Below are 13167 nucleotides of genomic sequence, written 5' to 3' on the forward strand. Positions count from 1 at the left end.
TGGGCCGACACAGGCAGGCCTGTCCGCAGAGCCAGAGGATTACAAAGTGCGACTAAGTGACTCCGGAGAATCAGTCCAGACCTCCGAGCCAAGGAAGCCCGAGGCCAAGGCGGCCTCCCTGGGCATGGTGAGGGGAAGGGTCCGGGGGGAGCCAGCCCCAGCCTCGGCCCGACTCCGTCCAGCTTGTGAAGAAAGAGGGACTTGCGCTCTCCCTGGAGGGACAAGTGATGGGCTCACAGACGCCCCAGGCCAGGTGAAAATTAAAAAAAAAAAAGAAAGAAAGAAAGAAAGAAAAAAAAAAGAAAAAAAGAAAATGCCGCTGGCTCCGGGCCACAGAGCCCCAAGAGAGGCGGTGGCGCCGTGGGGGACTGAGCCGAGCCGGGCGTCAGCAGCTAGGACCCGGGCCAAGGAAGCCTAGAACGCCGCGTTGGAGCTGTAGCTGCCAGAAAGCTCGGTTCCCGCCGCCACCTCCCAGCTTTCTGGGGCAGTATCCCGGGACCCTGCTTTGGGGAATCTAGACTCGGGGGAGAGGCGATTAGAGTCCCCTGATTTTCCCCTCCTATCTTCTGCTCATGCGTTTTTCCTCCACCTCCTTTTTCTCTCCTTTGGAAGCCTGAAACTTGAAGCTTTGGAGAGGGCGGACTACATTCAGCGTCTCCTCCAATACTGTGAGTACAGACATCTCCCCCCAATTCCCCTCTCGTCCAGGGACTGCAGACTCTTTGGATTAAAAACAAAAGGGAAAAGGGGAAAACAAAACGGCCACCTAGGGGGCTTTGAGGAACTTTCTTGGGGCACACCAGGACCCAGTCGTGCCCCGCGGGATGTCCCAGTTCCCCTCACGTCTCCTCTTCAGTTGCAACATGCACGGGGCTGTCTCTCCGGATCCCTTGAGCTTTGTGCAGATGGGGTTTACTTTTCCTGGATTTACAGCGCCTTGAGAGGGATTGCCTCGCTCTCCTCAGAGCGAGTGGTTGGATTTATTATTGTTTATTGTCATTATTGTACCTGTAGGTGTACTTTCTGCTGGCCCTCGGTCAGCAGGCTCCCCCGTTCTTATCAACATGCCCCTGTGCGCCCCCGGGACTCGGGGCCGCTGGGGGCTCTCGCTCTCCTCCTTACCTCCGCTTGCTCCCCTCGTCCTGGGGCTGCTCTGGGCGCTGCCAGGCCAGGCTGCAGGGAGCGCAGGCACGGAGCAGCGCCAGATTTTCCAGGTGCTGGAGGAACAGCCCCCTGGCACTCTGGTGGGCACCATCCAGACGCGGCCGGGTTTCACCTACCGGCTGAGCGAAAGCCACGCCTTGTTCGCCATCAATTCCACTACCGGGGCTCTACACACCACCGCCACCATCGACCGCGAGAGCCTGCCGAGCGATGTGATAAACTTGGTGGTTCTGTCCAGCGCTCCCACCTACCCCACCGAGGTACGAGTGCTGGTGCGGGATCTTAATGACAATGCACCCGTCTTCCCCGAGCCTTCTATTGTGGTCACCTTTAAGGAGGACAGCAGCAGCGGGCGCCAAGTCATTTTGGACACAGCCACCGACGCGGATATCGGTTCCAACGGTGTAGACCACCGCTCCTACCGAATAGTGGGCGGTAACGAAGCCGGGCGCTTCCGCCTCGACATCACCCTCAACCCGAGCGGCGAGGGAGCCTTCCTGCATCTAGTGTCCAGGGGCGGCCTGGACCGCGAGGCCACCGCCCACTACCAGCTGCTGGTGGAGGTGGAGGACAAGGGCGAACCGAAGCGGCGGGGCTACCTTCAGGTGAACGTGACCGTACAAGACATCAATGACAACCCTCCAGTGTTCGGCAGCTCGCACTACCAGGCTGGAGTGCCCGAGGACGCGGTCGTGGGCTCCAGTGTCCTGCAGGTCTCCGCGGCCGATGCTGACGAGGGCACCAACGCCGACATCCGCTACCAGCTGCAGGAGGGCGGGGGTCCCTTCCACATGGATCCCGAGACGGGGCTCATCACGGTGCGGGAGCCCCTGGACTACGAGGCCCGGCGCCAGTACTCGCTCACCTTGCAGGCACATGACCGGGGCGTGCCCTCGCTCACTGGCCGGGCGGAGGCGCTCATCCAGTTACTGGACGTGAACGACAACGACCCCGTGGTCAAGTTCCGCTATTTCCCCGCCACGTCGCGCTTCGCCTCAGTGGACGAGAACGCTCAGGTGGGCACGGTGGTGGCCCTGCTCACGGTCACCGACGCTGATTCCCCTGCGGCCAACGGCAACATTTCGGTGCAAATCCTGGGCGGCAACGAGCAGCGCCACTTTGAGGTGCAGCGAAGCAAGGTGCCCAACCTGAGCCTCATCAAGGTGGCCAGCGCTCTGGACCGAGAGCGCATTCCCTCCTACAACCTGACGGTCTCGGTGTCAGACAACCACGGGGCGCCCCCTGGGGCTGTGGCCCGCTCCTCAGTGGCCAGCCTGGTGATCTTTGTGAATGATATCAATGACCACCCTCCTGTTTTCTCCCAGCCGGTCTATCGGGTGAACCTGAGTGAAGAGGCGCCCCCTGGCAGCTATGTGAGCGGGGTTTCTGCCACGGATGGTGACTCAGGGCTCAATGCCAACCTCCGCTATAGCATCATCTCTGGCAACGAGCTGGACTGGTTCCACATCAGTGACCACAGTGGTCTGGTGACCACTGCTGCTGCTGGGGGTCTGGACAGAGAGCGAGCCTCCCAGGTGGTCTTGAACATTAGTGCCAGGGACCAGGGTGTCCACCCCAAAGTATCCTATGCGCAGCTGGTAGTTACTGTCCTGGATGTGAACGATGAAAAGCCAGTGTTCAGCCAGGAAGCAGGCTATGAGGTGTCTGTGGCTGAGAATGCCCCTGCAGGGACAGATTTGTTGGTCATAGAGGCATCAGATGGGGACCTAGGTGACAATGGGACTGTCCGATTCTCCTTACAGGAGGCTGAGACTGAACAGAGGTCATTCCGCCTGGATCCTGTGTCTGGAAGACTGAGTACCATCTCCTCTTTGGACAGAGAAGAGCAGGCTTTCTACTCCCTGTTGGTGCTGGCTGTAGATCTCGGCTCTCCTCCCCAGTCTTCCCTGACCCGGGTCAATGTGAGTCTCTTGGATGTGAATGATAACAGCCCTGTGTTTTATCCAGTCCAGTACTTTGCTCATATCCAGGAGAATGAGCCAGCTGGCAGCTACATCACCACTGTGTCTGCCAGTGACCCAGACTCAGGCCCCAATGGGACTGTCAAGTACAGCATATCGGCTGGAGATACATCTCGTTTCCAGATCCATAGCCACACTGGAGTGATTTCCACAAGGATGGTCTTGGACAGAGAGGAGAAGACAGCTTATCAGCTGCAAGTTGTGGCCACAGATGGGGGGCACCTGCAGTCCCCCAACCAGGCCATTGTGACCATCACTGTGCTGGACACTCAAGACAATCCCCCTGTCTTCAGTCAGGCTACCTATAGCTTTGTGGTCTTTGAGAATGTGGCCTTGGGATATCATGTGGGAAGTGTTTCTGCATCTACTATGGATCTGAACACCAACATCACTTATGTGATTACCACTGGAGACCAGAAAGGGGTCTTTGCAATCAACCAGGTCACAGGGCACCTGACTACAGCCAGCATCATTGACCGGGAAGAACAATCCTTTTATCAGCTGAAAGTGGTAGCCAGTGGGGGCATGGTGACAGGAGAAACCATAGTGAACATCACAGTCAAGGACTTGAATGACAATGCCCCTCATTTTCTTCAAGCAGTGGAATGGGTGAATGTGGTTGAGAACTGGCAGGCAGGGCATAGTATATTTCAGGCCAAAGCCTTGGACCCTGATGAAGGGGTCAACGGCATGGTACTCTACAGCCTGAAACAGAATCCCAAGAACCTGTTCACCATCGATGAAAAAAATGGCAACATCAGTTTGCTCCAGCCTTTGGATGTGCATGCTGGCTCCTACCAGGTAGAGATCCTGGCATCAGATAGGGGGGTCCCACAGCTCTCCTCCAGCTTCATTTTAACTGTCTCTGTCCATGATGTCAATGACAATCCTCCAGTATTTGACCAACTCTCCTATGAGGTGACCCTTTCTGAGGCACAGCCTGTGAACTCCCTGTTCTTCAAGGTGCAAGCTTCTGATCGGGACTCAGGAGCCAATGGTGAAATTGCCTACAGCATAGCGGAAGGAAACACCGGGAATGCATTTGGCGTTTTCCCTGATGGTCAGCTGTATGTAAAAAGTGAACTGGACCGAGAGCTTCAAGATCGGTATGTCTTACGGGTGGTTGCTTCTGACCGAGCAGTGGAACCTCTAAGTGCTACTGTGAATGTGACTGTAATTTTGGAAGATGTAAATGATAATAGGCCACTGTTTAACAGCACTAATTATGTATTTTACTTTGAAGAGGAGCAGAGGGGTGGGTCATTTGTGGGGATGATAAATGCTATTGACAAAGACTTTGGGCCAAATGGTGAGGTGAGGTATTCGTTTGAAACCATGCAGCCTGATTTTGAATTGAATGCCATCAGTGGGGAAATCACCAGCACTCACCAGTTTGACAGGGAGTCCCTCATGAGGCAGAGAGGAGCTGCCGTTTTTAGCTTCACAGTGACAGCATCTGATCAAGGCCTCCCCAAGCCTCTCAAGGATCAGGCAACAGTACAGGTGTACATGAAGGATATTAACGATAATGCTCCAAAATTTCTAAAAGACTTTTACCAAGCCACCATATCAGAACTGGCTCCCAACCTGACCCAAGTTTTACGTGTCTCTGCCTCCGATGTGGATGAAGGCAGCAATGGACTGATTCACTATTCTGTGGTGAAAGGAAATGAAGAGAAGATGTTTGCAATAGATAGTGCCACTGGCCAGGTGATGCTAGCCGGTCAATTGGACCATGAAGCCACAGCTTCTTATTCCCTTCTAATTCAAGCGGTGGATTCTGGGACAGTTCCCCTTAATTCAACTTGCACCTTAAGCATTGATATTTTGGATGAAAATGACAACACACCTTCTTTTCCCAAGTCTACCCTGTTTGTGGATGTTCTAGAAAACATGAGGATTGGTGAGCTTGTAACTTCTGTCACAGCCACAGACTCAGATTCAGGGGACAATGCTGACATCCATTATAGCATCACTGGGACTAACAACCATGGCACCTTCAGCATCAGTCCAAACACAGGGGGTATTTTTCTTGCCAAAAAATTGGACTTTGAAACACAGCCTTTGTACAAGTTGAACATCACAGCAAAAGATCAAGGGAGACCCCCTCGATCATCCACAATGTCAGTGGTTATCCACGTACGGGATTTCAATGACAATCCTCCTACCTTCCCTCCTGGGGACATTTTTAAATCGATTACTGAGAACCTTCCTATTGGCAGCTCTGTTATTTCTGTGACTGCTCTCGACCCTGATGCTGATATTAATGGGCAATTAACCTATGCCATCATTCAGCAGATGCCAAGAGGTAACCATTTTGGCATAGATGAAGTCAAAGGGACGATATACACCAATGCTGAAATTGACCGGGAATTTGCTAACCTCTTTGAATTAACTGTAAAAGCTAGTGATCAGGCTGTGCCCATAGAAACTCGGCGATTTGCTTTGAAAAATGTGACTATTTTGGTAACAGATCTTAATGACAATGTCCCTATGTTTATATCACAAAATGCCCTGGCTGCAGACCCTTCAGTGGTGATTGGCAGTATCCTTACAACAATTGTTGCTGCTGACCCAGATGAAGGGGCCAATGGAGAAGTGGAGTATGAGATAATCAATGGTGACACAGAGACTTTTATGGTGGATCGGTATAGTGGAGACCTAAGGGTGTCCTCAGCCCTGGTGCCTTCTCAGCTGATCTACAGCCTCATCATTTCAGCCACAGATCTTGGTCCTGAAAGAAGGAAGTCAACCACTGAAATGACAATCATTCTTCAGGGCCTTGATGGGCCTGTTTTTACTCAACCCAAATATGTAACTATTTTAAAGGAAGGAGAGCCCATTGGTACCAATGTCATCTCCATTGAAGCAGCCAGCCCTAGAGGATCTGAAGCCCCAGTGGAGTATTATATAGTTGCAGTGCGGTGTCAGGAAAAAGCTGCCGGACGCCTCTTTACAATTGGACGTCACACAGGCATCATCCAGACTGCTGCCATCCTTGACCGAGAGCAAGGAGCACACCTCTACTTGGTGGATGTCTATGCCATTGAAAAGTCAACTGTCTTCCCTAGAACCCAGAGAGCTGAGGTAATATTTTTGTTCATCATACTTGTTCATTGTTCACATGTTGGTTTTCTACATAAATCATTTGGTTTATGTCTTTTTTTTTTTTAACCGCATGTCTGTATTAGGCTTCCTTGGAGTTTCTGGAGAACACAGCAGACACATAACAAAGCAGGCATGCTTTATGACAATAATGTTGTTCTCATTGGTCATTGCTGTTGTCTCAGTAGTTGTTTAAGAGGAGGTTTTAATCGTGGTCAAGCAGAGATCTTCAGGTAGGACTGAATGACCACTTGCTAGAGAATATGTAGGGGGCAGAGCATACTTGTTGAGGCTTGGACTACATAGCTGCAAAGTGGCTTTTTAACAGGCATTTTGAGATTCTATAATGGTACAAATTCCAATTAAAGAAGACTTTCTTGTTCATTTCATTGCTTTTCGTATCTTAAGTATTATAATATATTTAAATTATTAGTCAAACACCAAATCCAATTCCTTGGCAATCTCAGAAGAGAGACAATATAACAACAAAGGGTCAATGAAAAACATATAACATTTAAATTCTTGAATTTTTTCTGTGTCCCAAATATCCTAGGGTACAACCCAGGGCTCTTTTGAACATGACAATGGTGTACTGAAAGAAACTGAAAAAGTTTCTGAGGAGTTAATATTATTGCTATCAGGGCAGGGCACTGATTTATTTTCACCATTTGGAATATCAGACCATGATCCTTTTTCCCAGAGTGGTATGGTGAAACCTTCTCAGATTAATGTTCTTAAATGCATATATATGCATTTAAAACATTAATTCTATATAAACATTATACATATACATTTATGCATACACACATACACAGATGCACACACATATGTAAAACTTTTAAATGTGTACACATATGCATATACATATATGTATACATACACACACACACACACATACACTTATTCCATAAGTTCATGGGCCCCAGATTAAGAATCCCTGATCCAAATGAATAATTTCCACATTTGTAGCAGGTGGGCCTAGTAGGTGACCCACATATTCATTGTCAGTCACAAGACTTCCCTTTTGAAACAGGAAAGATTTCTACAGGTTAGCATCCATCAGATTTGATGTAGTTTTATTGAGGGAAATGTCATTATGCAACTTCGACAGGCAAGACTGTGGTCTTAACAGTTGTATTACCAAAGTAACTATACTTGGCTGAGATAAGTTTCCTGAGATACCTCCATATGTTTTACAATGTCCGGAGACTATTGGTCATCTTCCTTCCCTCATGGACTGCAGTGTATAATGTGTCATGAGTGAACATAATTGTGTGTCAAATATGATGAAGTCTGTAAAGTACTTTGCCTCTTGAGACACATCAGTATTGTGTCCACATTGTTGCATGTTGTTCCATGTATATAGCATGCTTGGCTTCCACTGGAAATACCTTAGTCTACTATCTCTCCAAGGATCCTTCCTCATTGGTATTTTTGTAATTAGAATTTGTGTACTTTGATTTGAAGATGACATAGGCCATCTAGAAAATGCTCTTAACAATTGAGAGCGGGGTGTGTGTGTGTGTGTGTGTGTGTGTGTGTGTGTGTGTGTGTGTGTGTTGTGAGGGTAAGGAGTGGATATTCTGGCCAAAAAATCACTTGTTATTTTATTTTGTAAAAACAATGATGCACGTACAATAATCTCAAATAGCAAAATGGAGAGAACTCTGAAATAGACTCAATCTGAACTGTTTTTTTCATTCGCTGTTTTTCAAGTATTCTTTCCCCCAATCCTTCAATGCAAGGCTCTGTCAACCAGCCAAAAATGTCTACTATCAGTGTGGTTTGTGATTCTTGGCAGAGCACCAGAGACCCCTGAGCTAATGATCCTGGGGCCCATGCTTGCATTGTTTTGTGGGTAGCCTTTTCATTTTAAAATCTTCGGGGTTTTTTTTAAGTGTTTTCCTCCCAAGAACTTAGCCCTGCCTGCACTTTGGTTGAGTGAGCCAGATATATCTGTGGTACTCTGTGGACAATGCTGCATACTCAGGGTTTGTGAGAACAAGGGTTTTTTCCAGTCTCCTGGTTTAACTCTGTAAGTTAGTCTCCAGGCCAAGTTTCCTTCTTAGACTATGTCTTCTCTTGTTTGGCTTCTAAGTCACCAGTCTAAGATAGAGAACTTCTCTGCTCAATGTGCTGCTGGCTGGAATGGTGATTTTTTTTTTTTTTTACTTTGGGTCTTTTTGCCCCACTTGGCTGCTTTCTAAGGATGGAAAACTTTTGACTAGTTTGTAAACAGAATTATTTATTCTGTGCAAGAAATTAAGCCAAGCTGAAAATGGATTTGCTAAAATGTGTGAAATCACTGATAGGGTGCTTTTTGCCATTGGGTAAGCCAAGCTCATTACAGAGCATGAAACATTGTAGGGCAATTGGAATGGTATTGCTTTCGTTAGAAATGAGCTTTATCTTGTACATTATATATTCATTTTTGAAAAATGTCTAACTACTACATTAATGGGACACTATGGGCAAATATATATTTTTAAAAGACAATGACAAATCAGTTTTCTTAAGGTTGGAGTTAGAGTCTTTTTCAACTGTGTTAAAGGTACCACACAAAGTTTTGGGGGAACTGTCACTGCTGTTCATTGGCGTTTTGAGAATTGATTGGATTCAAGAAAGTGATCTTATTCAGTTCTTTCAAAAATTGTAAGGGTTAAAACAACTTCTGTGAACTAAAGTGCTGAAATTGTAAACCAAGTTTAAGTTACTGAGTAGAAACCACTCCTAAAATCAAAAGCAAATGTGTTTCTGCCCCCAGAATATTGAAAGCAGTTGCTGGGAGCTAGAATTTCATGTTATTATTGGTCGCATCTTCTGAGTATATACAGTAAAATCCTCTCTTTTTTTGTCAGCACAAACATAATTAATTTACTGTGATTCTTAAGGAATAAGTTATAAATTATCACCAGTTGTCAAGAGTTGGCTTTTAAAAAAAATTCTTTCCCATTTACAATCTTTCCTTCTATGCCTTTGATAATGTACCCATGCAAGGGGCTCTGGCTGCTGCCTCAGAGTGCTAAGCAAGGACTCGGGCACATCACATTCCATGGCAAGCCAGTGAGGTCATTTCAGCTGCATTCTTTCTCCTACTTTGTCACTGGAAGCAGAAGACTGCATAAAATTGTGGGCCCATCCATTGTATCCTCTTGCCTTCCCTTCCCTTCTTCTCTATCCCTTCCTTCCCTCCCATTCCTTCTCTATTTTCCTCCTTCCTTTCCACTTCATCCTTTTACCTGACATTTCTCCTCCCTCTCCCTCCACTTCATTCCTCTCCCCTTTCTCTCCTGTTCATCTTCTCTTCCCTCTCTTGTTCTTCTCTCTACTTTTCCCTCTTCTTCTTCATTCTCTTCTTCTTCCTTCATCCTTTCCTTCAGCTCTTCCTTCCTTTTCTCCCCTATCCATCTTACCTCCCCTCCATTGTTCTCTTCCCCTCTCCTTCTTTCCCCTCCTTTTATCTGTTCTCTTCTCCTTCTTTCCTCCTTTCCTCCTCTGCTGCCCCCTCCTATTCTCCTCTCCCCTTCTCTCTGTTCTGTTCTTCCCTTCTTTTCTTCCCTCCACTCTTTCTCTCCTCCCCGCTCCCTCTCTCCTTCCTTAACTACCTTCCCTCCGTCCCTGGTTACCCTTCCAAAAATGTTTCTTTTCTACAGCTTCAGAGCCACTACATCTCAAGCCTAATCCTTTTATGCCCAAGGGGAGTGACTTTAGGCTACTTCTCCATAGCGGAAGTTTTCACACTTTCATTTCTCTTTCCAACTCTCCTCTTTTTTTTTTTTTCATTTTCAAATAAAGAGAATGATTTCTTTAGGATTAAAGAATCCCCATTGTGAGCAACTTTGCTCCTGTTTGTGTATTGCAATCCTGTCTTCTGGGTTCAGAGTCTGGTAGACGCTTCATCATCCCAATCCAGTCAATAGATTTACTTCCTTTTCTTTATTAGGCATAGGTTGGTGGTTTAGTGGAGAAGGCAGCAACAACACTGCTCTGCAGACCACAGCCACCTAGAATCTGGCCCAATTTGCGCAAAACAGCTCAACCTCACATTAAGCTTGACAATCAGAGGTAGACACTGTGGCTGCTTCTGGCTCTGGCCAAAGTTCATGGAATGTATTATGGGTCCCTAGCACTATGCACATTATGGATCTAGGTCACATAATCACCGGAGAACCAGTTGTTAGAGCACAGGACAAGAGATGAAGAAGCCAATTCTCACTTAAGGACCTGGCTAAATAGGTAGATGTGCTTTAAGCCAAGTGAACTGGACTCTTAGAAATGGGTTGAGGTAAGGGTAGAATATGGAAGAGCCAGATCTACAAAGATCTCCAGAAGCATTAAAGAAAAGTGCCTGAAGCCCAGAGGAGGATTCTCTGGGAGTGAGGTAGAGAGCAATCTTCTTTACCAAGAAGGTCAAGGACTAGGAAATCAGCCTGTCAGCATCTGGGCAGCTGCAGGACAAATATCCAATCTAGGACCAGAATGAATTGCCAGGGGACAACCATGGCTAGAGAGAAGACAAGGATATAGAATCTAACAAGGAATGTGCATCTTACCACATCTGACAGTGGTCTCTCAAGAGTGTTTCTACATAACAGAAATAATAAGAGCTACCATAGAAATAGTGCTTACTGTGCCAAACACTTTCAATTATTATCTCATTTGATCCTCACAACAATCCTGCAAGATAGGTGCTATTATTATGCCCATTTTACAAATGAGGAAACTGAGGCAAAGGTTAAGTGATTTGCCCAGGGTCACATAGTTACTAAGTATCTGAGGTCAGATTTGAACTCAGGTCTTCCTGACTTCAGGCCTGGTGTTCTATCCACTGAACAAAAGTCGGAACAACTGGGTCTAGGGGAGTGCTGACCCAGATAGTTGAGGCAAAGGAAGGGAACAGGGTATGGGTATTTTTAACCATACCATGTATATCCATGTATCATTTTAGGCTTTAATTAAGCAAAAGCAAACAATTCATTCTTCACTGCATTTGAGGATTGTAGGATCATAGACTGAAAGCTACAAAGGACCAGAAAAGGTTAACTATTCTAATCTACTTATCTTACAGATGAAGAAACTAAGCCCATGGAGGGTAAGTGGCTTGCCCAAGGTCAGGTGGTAGAAGCCATAGAATAGAGAGTCTTAATTGTCTGTGTTGCTGAGAATTCCAAAGCCATAATCTCGTTCCTCTCGGTGTTTATGAATCCAAGACAGACGCACAGATATAGCCAAGGATCCATGTCATGGAGTCATAGTCTGACTGTTTTAAAAGTGGAAATTGAGGCCCACAAAGAAGGAATTAGAATAGACTGTTGAAGGAATAGCATTCTTAAAGAACCCTAAACATAAAGACATGGTTTGACTTTAGTTCTGGATTGGGGCAGTCATTTCTTAGCTGTTATGTTGATGATATTGAAAAAAAAGGCAGAAAATATCAAAAACACAATCTCATGCCAATTCCTAATGTCATAAGCTCTAGCTAGAAGAGACCACAGACACCATCCAACTTAACCTCCCCATGTTAGAGGTGAGGATGCTGAGGCCCAGGAGGTGAAGGAATCCCCCAAGTTCATGTAACTGGCAAGTGTCTGAAGAGGGATTTGAACTTGGGTCCTTTGATATCCTGAGCCAGGGTTCTTTCTACTGAATCACACTGATCCTTTATATTTACCTTTAGAATGTGTCCTGAGAGACACACGTAGACCCATACATGCAGACACGTAGCCATCTTTATTTTCTCATGCTCTCAGACACACCCCTTCTATGCCCCACCTTAAACTGTTTCTGATTGCATCCTAATCTTGAGACTAAATGGACAGTAGAGGAATAGAAGAAACTGGAGGTAATGTATAAAAAAGAGAACTTCTGGTGCATAATCAAGATGAGGCAGGAGAAATGCTTTGAGATAAAACAAAATTTTCAAATGCATGGTAGAATGGGAAATCTTGTTGTATCTCATTCTTCCCCCCTCCCTTTCAATAATCAATTATTTCTTATAGGTTTCTTCATGTTGTATAGTAGGAAATATGTTTGATTAAGAGTTACAGGACTTCAGTTTGAATCCGGACTCTGCTCCTTACTAGCCATGTAGCTTTGGGAAAGACCCAAACTTCTGAGTCACGGTCTTCCTGTGTATAAAACGGGAATAATAATATTTGACCCAAAAAAGACAATGTGATGTGGTAGATAGTTAGCCTTGAACCCAGAAAGACTGCACGTGACCCTGGGAACATTACTTAACCTCCCGGTGTTCCATGAAAGTCTCTAAGATTACACATTGCAGAGGAAGGACATCCCTTCATTGGTAGAGAGTTTCCCCATCATTCCCTATACCAGTGAAATCATGGCCTTGATCCTCTATCCCGGTCCCTAATATTTGTATTACTTCCCTAGAGGGACTGTCCACACGGAGAGTACCTATCCCAACAAAATCACAAATCCTCAAAATATCAGAATACTTTTCTTATGGCATTGTCATAAGAGCCAAATGAGGTAATGGATAGAAGGTACTTTGCAAACCTTAAATGAGGGCTAAAATATTTTTCTCAATTTTTAGTTTAAGGAATACAACAGTGAGTAGAAGCCAGCAATGTTCTGGGCAGTGATCAGTGTTTGAGATGAATATCTCAAAGGAGCTCATTTGGAGAACTCACTTTGGAAGTTACCCCGGCTCAGGGATCAGCGTTACATTCCATTGCATCATTAAGGTACCATATTCTACATTAGATTGACATTCCATTTGATTGTAAACTCCCTGAGGGTAGGGGCTGTCTTTTGCTCCTTTTTGTGTCCCTGGTACTTTGCACAGTGCCTGGCACATAGTAGGCACTTAACAAATGTGTATTTATTGATTGATCTACTAAGCAGGATTATTAATTTAATTGTGAATTACTAATTTAAGCCTATGGAGGCGGCT

General features: G+C 46.1%; 1 protein-coding gene across 1 annotated transcript in view; it reads left to right on the top strand.

Moving 5' to 3' along the window:
• The first annotated feature begins 226 nt into the window (after window positions 1–226).
• The window catches only part of FAT4 (FAT atypical cadherin 4), a 161978-nt gene continuing 149037 nt past the window's right edge, over window positions 227–13167 (top strand). Inside the window, exon 1 of the mRNA XM_021008304.2 lies at window positions 227–6233. Coding sequence (XP_020863963.2) covers window positions 1065–6233 — 5169 coding nt within the window. The 5' untranslated portion in view covers window positions 227–1064. The remainder of the gene's footprint in view (window positions 6234–13167) is intronic.

The sequence above is a fragment of the Phascolarctos cinereus genome, unplaced genomic scaffold (genome assembly GCF_003287225.1).
Source record: "Phascolarctos cinereus isolate Bilbo 61053 unplaced genomic scaffold, phaCin_HiC Scaffold_9;HRSCAF=440, whole genome shotgun sequence".
Classification (NCBI taxonomy): Eukaryota; Metazoa; Chordata; class Mammalia; order Diprotodontia; family Phascolarctidae; genus Phascolarctos; species Phascolarctos cinereus.